The 12046-nt window shown below is 38.6% G+C and overlaps 1 protein-coding gene across 3 annotated transcripts in view; it reads right to left on the reverse strand.

Moving 5' to 3' along the window:
* Positions 1 to 946: 946 nt before the first annotated feature.
* Positions 947 to 12046, reverse strand: part of Septin7 (septin 7) — a 96035-nt gene continuing 84935 nt past the window's right edge. For all 3 annotated transcript variants that reach the window (XM_087196420.1, XM_021254590.2, XM_021254591.2), the window contains 3 exons: positions 8114 to 8249; positions 2978 to 3117; positions 947 to 1997 (listed from right to left, as the gene is read on the reverse strand). In XM_087196420.1, the coding sequence (XP_087052546.1) occupies positions 1958 to 1997; positions 2978 to 3117; positions 8114 to 8249 (316 nt within the window). In that variant the 3' untranslated portion in view covers positions 947 to 1957. The remainder of the gene's footprint in view (positions 1998 to 2977; positions 3118 to 8113; positions 8250 to 12046) is intronic.

Consider the following 12046-nt stretch of genomic DNA (forward strand, 5'->3'; position numbering starts at 1 on the left):
TTCATTTGCCTCTTCAAATTCAGTAGCTGGTTCTTAACTCCCTAAAACAGAACCTTTTTGATTAGGGGTGTTAACCCAATCTCTCCTAATACAGGAACCAAAAAAACCGCAGAAAACATCAAACAAAAAAATCCTTGCTGTTGTTATTCTTGAGCCTTGATCCTGGCCTTGGCATAAGAGCCATACTTCCGGTAGATCTGGAGGAAGAAACTAACAGCTCTGCCTTGTATGGGCTCTTGGGTAACTCTGCTCTAGTAAACAAGTTGTTTATCAAGTACCATGCTGTTTTCCAGAAGCAGATAACATCTTAAGACTAACAGAACTTGGACGGCAATTTTTAAGCAGTGATGGCCACCAGGTAAGGATAAATAATGATGTTCTGACTGTATCATGAGATCTACTTTAAAAAAATTACCTGGGAAAGTTTTTATGTAAAGTCAAGATTTTATTAGAAGAATCATTTCCCTAGTACGTTTTAAAATTTAGATCTAAATATCTTTGAAAAGCAATACTTTCAAGCACATTGATTTTAAATCCTTTAGCCTCTGAATTAAACAAAAACATTGGCTAATTAGAACATTTCCATACTTTTACCTAGGTCATTAATTTAAAAAAAAAAACAAACGGTAAAACATTTTCACCTTAGTGAAAAAAACTACACCACCCTCTTCTCAGTTTAAAAAGTATCAGTCCCCAGGAGCTTGAGAGTGCACCTAGCATGAGTAAGCTGGAAACCAGCCTCAGCTTATTTTATATATTAATTAGGCAGTAACAGATAGAGATGTGGACTCTCTCAGACAGGAGAAGCAGCACACATGGGTTCTCCATGAGACATACACACAAGAGACTCCACTGTGGAGGCGGCAAATTCAAACTGCAAAGCTTTCCCCCAAAACATGTTCTACTCAGTGTCTCAGCTGTAGAATATTCAGGACTCTGCACCCTATTACATCACAACATTGTTTATTATGTGAATTTTTTACAATACAAACAAAAAATACAGAAATGCAATATATGGATACAGCTAAATGCAGAATGGTGACTTTTTCTCCTCAGGAGGCCATGATGTCCATTTCTAGTAAAATGAAGAGACTGTATAGGTAGAAATAGGTTGGTCATTAGCTTCACAATTTGCCTAGAAATGATCTATAAATGCATTTCCCCCCTGCTACTTACCATAGAGTGTAAAAAGGGAGTTAAAGGAAAGTTTCCTTGTTGGTTTCTACCATATGAAAGATGCTATATTCTATTTTAGCAGGGCCAATATATGGGAAATATCTAAAATAAATGTTATTACAAAAATGAAGCAATAATGAGATTCTGGCTAAAGAGGGCACTAAATGAGAATAATATATACTTAAAGAATCCAAAACAAACAAACAAAAAAAGGTTGTTATAAAAAAGCTCTAGGTGCACTGTAAGCATATAGGTTTTTTTTTTCCATGTGTATTTTTAAACAATGGAAGTGTCAAAAAATAGGGTCAACTGTGTTAGACTAAATTACATCATTGTATAGGCTGCACTGAATGGAACCTCTGTGTTATAATTAGCATAGAGAAGCATAGTTTGTATCATATTATGGCAATTTATCCTCAATGAAAACCTTCCAGAGTCCTTTTATTTTGGAATATCCTGTAAACAAACCACCAGAACACAATTGTACAACAGTAAAATGTTCTCTTGCATTAAATTGAAGACATCTGTTTAATAATAAAAAAAAAGAAAAGAAAATGTAAAAAGGTACTCAGAGCTGTTATTTTCTAAGTACACAACACCCTAGATAATTCAAGGCATCTTAATTCCATCAAGAACAACAAAAAAATAATTTTTGTCATGCTGTTAAATCCATCATTATGGATTTAAAAACTGGTGCAAATTGGTCAAACGGATCCAACAAACACTGATGTCCAAGCTGGCGTATTGGCAACTAATACGTAACTGGTGGTCAACAGACAGTTTAAAAGATCTTCCCTTTCTTCTTGTTCTTTTCCAAGGTTCTGAAATGGTGAGAGGAAAACAAATCAGATGAGCAATAAGGGTGCAACATGAAAGATAACACACGGTGGCAGCAGCTAAGCCCACTATGACAGGCTCCACTTTCAGACACTGTCTTTTCATTTACAAAATTAGAAGGTTTAGAAGTAAACAATAAGGCAATGTTGGCTTACAGTAGTATTTTCTTAGACAAATATTTGACAAAATTCCAGGATAAGCAATTGAAAAAAAGCAAAACTCTACCCTACTCATTTCTTCCCAAATGAAATGGCACAGACTGAAAAAGACCAGCTAAGGGTGCCTTCTGCCCCTGCTGCCCTTGCTTTCACAGGTATGCGCTCCTCCTCTGTAGGCAGAGTTAACAGAAGGATGGTGCACCGGACAGCTGTGCAATCTTCAAAATGCTGGGCTGTGAGGAGTACACTACAGAATGTTTGCAGGGACACAGCCTTTCAGTTTTAAATGGGATAATAAGAAAGAGAAAACCAGGCCACAACAGTATTGACTTCTGTAACAATTAAGAGGGAGGAACTGATTAGCTGCATGATTTCTCATAGCAGAAACTGGATATCTAATGATTTTAAGGATGTCCTAAATAAAGAATACAATGAAAATACTGCCCTAAACATGTAAAAGGTCACTATAGCAGTGTCATTCAAATTTTGCATGTTAAAAATTGAAAACTGCCATTATGTTCAAACACTGGGGGGGGGAAGGAGGAAAGAAACCCATTATGCTGAGTTAACCAGACAGAATGCTATGAAGCTGCTAAATTGTAATTATAAAGATTAAGTCATGGAAAACATACTGAAATAATACTGTCGCAGTATGCCACATGAATCCATGCACATAACATTCACCCGTGAAAACACTGTGCCAGGCATATATAATGGGCACTGGCTTTTTAAATGGTTATGTTTTTAAAGTAAATAGGATAACCATTCATTAATATACACATCTCTTAGGAATCTGACATTGTTACCTTGAAGAGTTCTGTTGTTCTAAAATACGCTGCTGAGCTTCCCAGTTTGCTTTCTCTTCCTCAAATTGACGACGTTTTTCCTCTAATTCTTTGTGTTGTGCTTCCAAATTCTTTTTCATTTGCTCATGGCGCCGCTGGAGCTAAATCACAGCATAATATGTAAAACAAAACTCTTTTAAGAAACCAGGAGCAGAAGAATGATTCATCTGGGCATCACATGTTAAGAGTGTGGGCACCGGGTCATTCTGCTACAGGTTCACAGTGCCATGCAGAAGCACTCAGGCAGGTTTCTCTTGCTGTAGGACTTGCCACCCAGAGGCCTGGTGACCCAGACAATAATCTTGAGAAATGAGGAAAAAATGCAACAATCTTATACTTGTGCAATACTTTATAAAGGACAATTATTACTATTTGCTCCCAAATATGTTGGAAGTTGAGCAGAAAAATACACATTGACGGGCCGGGGATTTAGTTCAGTGGTTCTGACGCCTAGCTTGCAAGTGCAAGGACCCGAGTTCGAGCCCCAGTACCAAAAAAACAAAAAACAAAACAAAACAAAAACCACATTGCTTCCACTGTTCAGATGAGGAAACAGTTGTAGAATTTAAGTGACTTGTCCAAGATCACTAGCCAGAAAGTGGCAATGCCAGGATTCGAACCTAAGTCTCCTAATTTGAAGCTCTGAAAGTAGAGATAGGGAAAAAAAGCATTTCTTTTTTCTTTCTTTTTTTTCTTCTGTAACTCGGGTCCTTGTGCTTGCACAGCAGGCAGCGAAACCACTGAGCTAAATCCCTGGCCCTAGAAAGCATTTCTTGAGAAAATGTGGAATCCTGCACCTCATCTAGATGTCCTGAATTACAATCTCTGGATGTTAAATTGGAATTTCAACATAGCTGTTCCTTCCTACTCCAAGAACTGATGTTGTAAAAAACTGCTGCCCCAGTGTGAAGAGACAACCCACAACGTGGGAAAAAATCTTCACCTGCTCTTCCTCAGACAAAGGTCTACTTTCTTGAATCTATAAAGAACTTAAAAAGATCAGACCTCCCAAATTTAAAGACCCAATCTGAAAATGGGCATCTGAAATGAACAGACATTTCTCAGAAAAAGAAGTAGAAATAGCAAATAAACATATGAAAAAATGTTCAACATCACTGGTCATTCGAGAGATGCAAATGAAAACAACGCTGAGATTCCACCTCATTCCAGAAAGAATGGCTGCTGTCATGAAATCAACCAATAACACATGCTGGTGGGGCTGTGGGGAAAGAGGAACCCTGCTCCACTGCTGGTGGGAGTGTAGACTGGTGCAACCACTGTGCAAATCAGTATGGAGATACCTCAAAGAACTAGGACTGGAAGTCCCATTTGACCCAGCTATTCCTCTGCTGGGTATCTTCCCCAAAGAATTAAAAGAATCATACCACAGTGATATATGTGCGCCCATGTTCATAGCAGCACAGTTTGTAATAGCTAAAACTTGGAAACAGCCCAAATGCCCATCAACTGGAGACTGGATAAAGAAAATGTGGTTTTATTCTAAAATGGAGTATTACTCAGCCATCAAAAACTAGAAATTAAGAGACATTTATTGCTAAATGGATGCACATTGAGGCGATACTCTTAAGTGAAATAAACAGGACACTCACGTGTAAATATCGAATAGTTTCTCTAGTGTGAAAAACTGAAAGTGTAAATAAGGACTAAAACGTATAATAGGTAATGTGAAATAGGAAGAAAAGGGGCAAAGGGGAAGGAAGTGGGAGGACTAGGGGAAAGGATAGAAGGGAATGGGATTAATATGAGAAAATGGAAAAATAGGAACAAAATCTTTGTAAATAGGGAGGAATGGAGGGGTTGAAGGGAGGGCTGGGCAGGGGTGAAAAATAAGAACCAAGAGAGATTATGTAAAGGTGCAAATTTCCAATGATGAATGTCATTATATTGTATACCTAAAATGTACCAATGATTAGAATGAATAATCGATAATGCAAAATAGGAAGAAAAGGTCCAAAGGGGTAGGGGTAGTGGGAGGGGCAGGGGCAGGGGAAAGGAAAGAAGGGAAAGGAAAAATGCTGAGAAATGGAAAAAATGGAAATAAAGTCTTTGTAAATAGGGAAGAGTGGAGGGGGTGAAGGGAGGGCTAGGAATGGGGAAAAAACAAGAACCAAGATGCATTATGTAAAGGTACAATTCCCAATGAGAAATGTAATTGTGTTGTATACCTACAATGTACCAATAAAAGGATTTAACAAAACAAAACAAAACTGCTGGCCGAGAGATGGCAACATGCCAAGTCACTGCAGAATCTAAGGGATTATTAGGTGAATAATTTCACTAAGCCCCTAGTCAATCTATTTCTAAAGAAAAGTCAACAAATAAGAAAAGATTAAATCCTATTATATCAAATACCCAAGGTTTTTCAAACTCTTCAGTTGTCCAGTAACTATGTTCTATTAAAGACTTATCAGTGAGTTAGCATCTTGAATTTGGATAATTTCACATAATTTGTTTTCTTATCTTATGAGTCCATAAAAAGTGACTGCATCTTTATTAACATTTCATGCAGTTCTTCAAAAGAAAACGTATGATACATTTAAGCAAAGGTGGAAGTCAAATCTGAGGTGAGATCTCCCTCATAGCAAACTAAGAAAATAGTGAAGTAGGAGCAGAAGAAAACACCCGTGCAAGGGAGACATAGACACAATTCAGAACAGTAGTCAGCTTGGCAGAGGAGAGGGAATGAAACAGTGAGGGAGCACATAGACTCCAAATGAGTGGGTGCAGTCAGTTCTACTTTTTAACCTGGGCAGCCGGCTCCCAAGAGCTCATTCTTTATCTTATATCTACGTTACAAACAAGTAATTATCTTCGGTGTGAACAGCATCTAAGGAAAGTACAGATCCTAATCACTCTCAAGAAATCCTTGGGGTCAGGTGAGTTTTGAAGTTCAGAATTTCTTTGTTTTTTTGTTTTGGTACCGGGGATTGGACTCGGGTCCTTGCGCCTGCATAGCAGGCAGCCAAACCACTGAGCTAAATCCCCAGCAAGTCGAGGTTCAGAATTTCTTAGGCATTAAAAAGGCAATGCTGGTTAGCCAGGGATATGTACTGTACCACCTCCTGAGCTCTATCGGGCAATAACACTAATCCACCATATTGTTGTTGCTTGTTTTGCGATAATGTATATAAATATTCACAATAAGTGGGATAAAAACTCTGAATTCATGTCATTTTCCACAGCTTTTAGGTTTTGAAACCATGGAGAGCAGGATGGTGGCCCTGCGTTGTGCTTACCAGTGCGCTGCAGAGATAACTGGGTGGAGAGGCCGGCTTATGACTGCGCAGTACTGGCCAGGTTAGTTTACTTCCCTCTCCTCTACCTGGGGAGGGGAGGGGCAGTGAAACCCACCCTGCAGGGCGGTGGTGTGCACAAAATGACTACCACATGTGGGATGCTTGGCGTCGTGCCTGACACTGTGCTGCTAGGTATGAGAGCTGTGCCCCAAATTATTTCTAACAGAATGGATTTGAGATAACCTGTATTAAGGATAAATAGGCTTCTTCAGTTACGGATTGACTGATTGATTGATTGATTTATAGACACACAATATTAAGATGCTTCCTAAACTTAACCACCATAGGGCTGCTGCTCATCACAGCCCAGCTGAGGTTCGGTGAAAGCTGAGGCAGGCTGTGCTCGGCACACAGGATGAGCAGACAGGACGCCACCCAGGCCTGCTCTTCTACCCAGCTCTCTCAGCTGCCGCCACCACTCACAGAACCAGGATCAGTGGGAGGGCTCTGCAGCTACACTTCCGTTACTCATTCCTAACACGGACTCTCAGGAACAGGTCCTAAGCTACGCCTAGGCCAAATGTAAGTGAGACCATCTTTACATTTTCAGGGGAATCTAACTATAAAAGCAAATCAGGCAGTTCTTATCATCACTATTATTATTAATTAGTGAGCGAGCAAAGACTCAAAATGGTAGATTTAAGTAACAGGCTGAAAAATAAAAATAAACTTCATCTCCAAATTACCATCTTAATACTTGTAATTATTCACAGCCTAGTAAAACTGTCTGCCCAGCGCCAAGGGTTGAGGGACGCAGCACGTTTAAACCAGGAAGACTCATTCCTTGTCCCTGTTAAATTAAGCTCAGGCCAATGTGACAACAAGGACAATTTTAAAAGATCTTACAGGAGCCCAATAATAAGAGAAATTATGTGGAATAGAAACATTTCCTCAAAATTACTAATTTTTTTACACCACACACTCTCCCCTCAATGAATGTAAGTTCTTTTGTTAAGTTTTGTCAAAAAAGGTTTCAGTATTTTATACAGGAATCACAAGAGCAATGAGCTCAACTAAAGGATCTGAATTTTCTTTGAATATATTTAAATATTAGTGGACTCACATAAAACAGGGATCTCATTACGTTTTATCCTTAAAGATTGGTTAATATTTCCAGAGTTACACACAGCAGTCACTCACCACAGCCTTCTTCCTCAGACCCCTACCGGAGCAACTGCTCTGGGGAGTCTGACCTTGAGTGCACTTGCTGCGTCTTTTCTTCCTTGGTGCCCATGAAGGGAATGTCTCCAGGGTCCTCTGACCAGTAGCCTCACCAGCCCTGCTAGTCAGCGGGGTTCCAGGACAGGCACCGGCCCCGAGGGGCCCTCTGTGCACAGGCCGGCCCTGTCCGCAGAGCAGCGCCCTCCTCCTCCTCTCTGTGTCCTCAGTTCAGTTAAAGGTGGTTTCCTTCTTTCTCACTCACACGTAGATAAGGCTGGCCCACTGCTATCACCCAGCACTATTTAATATTTGTATATTCACATAAAACTCTAGTTTTACTATACCATTTAGATGAAATGGCCTGTAATTTTATTTTTCATAACTCAAGAAGTTTTTCGTAGCTTGTTACAACTAACTAGTAAGTCTTACTGTGCCCCAGCTTTTACATATTGAAATGTATATTATTATATAACAAACACAGTGCTTGCTTTTATTTGTTTTATTACATTAGGGCATTAACTTTGAAAAAAATGCATGTAGAAAGATTACATTACCTATAAATTTGACTGAAGAGCTGATCTTAGAATTAATGTAAGAGATGGAATATTAGAATGATTACCTCAGCTTCAGAGTCCTTCAGTTTTTGAACTTTTTCTTTGACCTTCATCTCAAACACTTGCTCCATCTCCATCTCCATCTTCTTCATCTTGGCTACGTGCTCCCTTCTTTCTTCTTCCATTTGTGCCAGAGGGCTCCTGTGGGAACATGAAGAATAACTGTTAGCCGGGCATGGTGGTGCATGCCTATAATCCCATCAATCTGGGAGGCTGAAGCAGGAGAATGCTAAGTTTGAGCCAAGTCTCAGCAACTTAGTGCGACTCTGTATCAAAATAAAAAATAAAAAGTACTGAGGATGAGCCAGGACTGACAGCACTTGCCTGTAAGCCCAGCACTCTGGGAGGCTGAGGCAGGAGGATCACCAAGTTTGAGACAGCCTGAGCCATTTAATGACTTAGCAAGATTCTGTCTCAGAAAAAGGGTGAGGAGGGGAGTTGTGGATGTGGATCACTGAGAAGGGCCTGGGTTCAATCCCTACTACGGCCAAAAGAAGTGCTAGGACGTAGCTCAGTGCAAAGGCTCTGGATTCAGCCCACAGTTCAGGGGGGGAAAAAAGGAATCATTACATTAAACATTTGTAAGTGAAAATTATAAAACTCTGAAATAGCTGATGAAAACAAATTAGATGCTATAGATATCATTATTATTTAATGTCAAAATAATTTTTGAAATATTTATACCATTTTAGGTGACAGAACAAAGACTCTAAGTTTTATGTATAAATGGGTTATAAATTCTTCAGAAACTTAATAAATATATTTATGACCTAGAATTTCCTCCCATGAGGTTTTATATCTAACTTTGAAAATTTAGTGAGTTATGAAAAAAGACCTTAGATAAACAAGGCACCTGTTAGAAAATGTTCTCCAAACCCAGTGCACACCAACTGTAATGATGATACATGAAGCCAGTGTGGTGGTGCACACCTGTAATCCCAGCACTCTGGGAGGCTGAGGCAGGAAGTTCACAAGTTCATGTCTAGCCTAAGCAATTTAGTGAATTAGCAAGACCCTGTCTCAAAATACATTCACAGAATAGAAAACTAGGGAAAATAATTTAATGTTGTACTTTCTTTAAATAAAAACTTAAATTGTCGGGCCGGGGATTTATCTCAGCGGTTCCAGTGCCCACCTTGCAAGTGCAACGTCCCGACTTTGAATTCCGGTACCAAAAAAACAAAACAAAACTTAAATTGTCAAAAAAGAAACTGAGTAAATAATTTTTAGTTTTACTAAAATTCCAAGCATTGTAATCTTCTCTAAGATAACTACTGATGTTACAACTATATTTAACTACAAAATTCCAACTTATGTTGGTAACTAAACTGACACACTGAAAACCACTACCAGTCAGTACCTAGAACACTACTTAGGTATCGAGCATATTTCTAGGCCTCTTACAACTTTACTGCTTTTGAAAAGTTGTTCTGCATAACTCAAATATATCAGTATCAGCTTAAATGTGCTCAATGATTTAAACACACACATGAGATTATAAGGACCAATTATGTTCATAATACTTATTTCTGAAATACCAGAAAATAGACACCAAGCATAACTAAACAATAGTTAGTTCATGCATATGGAAACTGAAATCTGTGACTTCAATCCCCCACCCCCCTGGGTACCAGGGACTGAACTCAGGACCTTGTGCTTGCCACCAGGTGCAGTACCACTGAGCTATATCCCCAGCACTTCAAATTTTCTTGTTGAAAAATATTCATAGGTGAGTTTTATGTTAAAGCTAGTGCATTAAAGAGTAAGAGAACCATAAAGAGTCGGTGCCCTACTACACCCTTGGAGCAGAAAGGGAAGTGGGCTCCACATCACTGGTACAACTTAAAAAGAGGCAAGCCCTTCAGAAATTTGGTGATAAATTTTTCTTGGTGAATAGGAAGAACAGCTAGGTATGGTAGTGCACGGTTGCAATCCCAGTACTCAGGAGGCTGAGGCAGGAGGATCGCTGCAAGTTCAAGGCTAACATAGTGAGTTTAAGGCCACCCTGGACTACATAGACCCTGTGGGCCCCCACCCCCAAAAAAGGGAAGAACAAAGATGTGATGTATTGCTGTGATGGAGACAGTTTTTTTTTTTGTACCAGGGATCGAACTCAGGACCTTGAGCTCGCAAGGCAGGCAGCAGGACCACTGAGCTAAATCCCCAGCCCTAGACAGTTTTGTTAATATAAATTAGAATAAAATGCCATTTAACTCAAGGATATTTCTTCAGCAAAAGAAAACTTACTTCTAATACTATACAAACCTGAAGTATTTTTATCTTAAACAATCAGAAGTTCTGAAAACAAAACTAAACCAAGATATTTACTTTAGCACAAGAGCCAAGCAAGACCCACTGAAATAAATCTCCAAGTGTGATGTCATCCTTCTTAACAATATATTCCTCGTGTTAATGGCTGTTTTCAAGCTCACTATTCCAGTGAGAGGGCCCAAAGATTTGCTAAGATTTTCAAAGGCTAACTCCACATTTCCCTTCAACTTCCTAAAATACCCTTTCAGGCTCTGGAGAATTCTCTAATGATTATTTTTGACTGATAGTCTTATAATTGAATCTATATATATTTAAGCAATTTCGATTATCCAGTAATACAGCTGTGATTCAAAAGCAAAATTTCATGATCACAAACTTTCTAAAGAGCTGGTCGCAGTGGAGCATGCCTGCAACTCTGCTCTTCAGGGTGCTAGGCCAGAGTTACACGTTTAAAGCCCACCTGGGTGACTCAGCAGACTGTGTCTCAAAACACAAAAGACAGCTGGGGACACAGCTCAGTTCCAGGGCCTGGGTTCAATCCCCAGTATAACGAACAAAACACACATATTGATACACATGCAAAATTAGGGTTTAGAGAGAACTGTGATTATTTTAAAACTTAACTGTGTATTCTTACTCTAATAACCTATCTATGAAATGCTGATTTTACTTTACCCTTGGAAGGGAACAGGCAATTCATATAAATAATTCATAGTAATTTGTCATGAAAAGACTACCTGCCAGCTTTCCAAGAGTAAGCCTTGTCACCTAAATTATTATTTAAATAACTCTTGTGGAAAAATAAGACACTGCAGAGAAACGTGGCAATGATGTTTTGGAATCTGCTTTTAAATTCAAAACTGAAATATTAAAAATCTCTGTAGAGTAAAATTGCTTATGTCTTTGGAAAAGGAACTGTTACAGGCCTTTTGACTTAACACACTTAAGAGAAACAACACTAAAAACAACAAAAAAGGAAAATGTAAAACTTTCATAATTAAATAATTAAGGTACAAGCCCTAAGTCAGAAGTTCATGGTAAATTTTGTTAAAGCTGTTTATTTCCCAAATTCTGTTAGTAATCACGATTCCAAACCATTATAAAAATAAATAGGCTGTGCAATTATCTTCTGACAGCCTGTCCAAAGTTCTACACCTATTAAATATGTGTACTTTCAAAAGAAATTTGCTCTATTTGACATGAGATACTTTGTTAGCCTTGTAAAAATACCTGACTCCTGACCAAATGAACTGCTATTCAAGTAGTAGGAGAAAATGTTTATGCACACCTAAACTGGATTTTTTGAAGCCTCTCATCAGAAAGAAAAAAGGACTTTTCAAATCTTTAAATTAATTAACTCTCCACTTTCAGTATCTTTATCAAAGTAATATTTAGAAAACATGAATACAAAATTGTGCTTTCTGAGCCGAAAACACAGGAAAAGAGATCACTTTTTTCTCATCGCATTTAGTGTATTCTCCTGCCCCAGAATTTTATTAGACAGCTGGAAAAACCATTTAAGCTACACTATTGCTTGTGTGCTTTTTATTGGGAAACTCTTCCCCCAACAGATACACTAAAAGCTTACAAACCTAAACTTGTCAGCAAAATTAACAGCAACCCAGCCAAAGAAATAAAAAAGTCTGGTAAAAGGCAAAGAAGAAAAA

This window comes from Heterocephalus glaber, unplaced genomic scaffold (genome assembly GCF_053883595.1).
Source record: "Heterocephalus glaber isolate CG9 unplaced genomic scaffold, H.glaber_assembly_v1.0 deba00001610, whole genome shotgun sequence".
Classification (NCBI taxonomy): Eukaryota; Metazoa; Chordata; class Mammalia; order Rodentia; family Bathyergidae; genus Heterocephalus; species Heterocephalus glaber.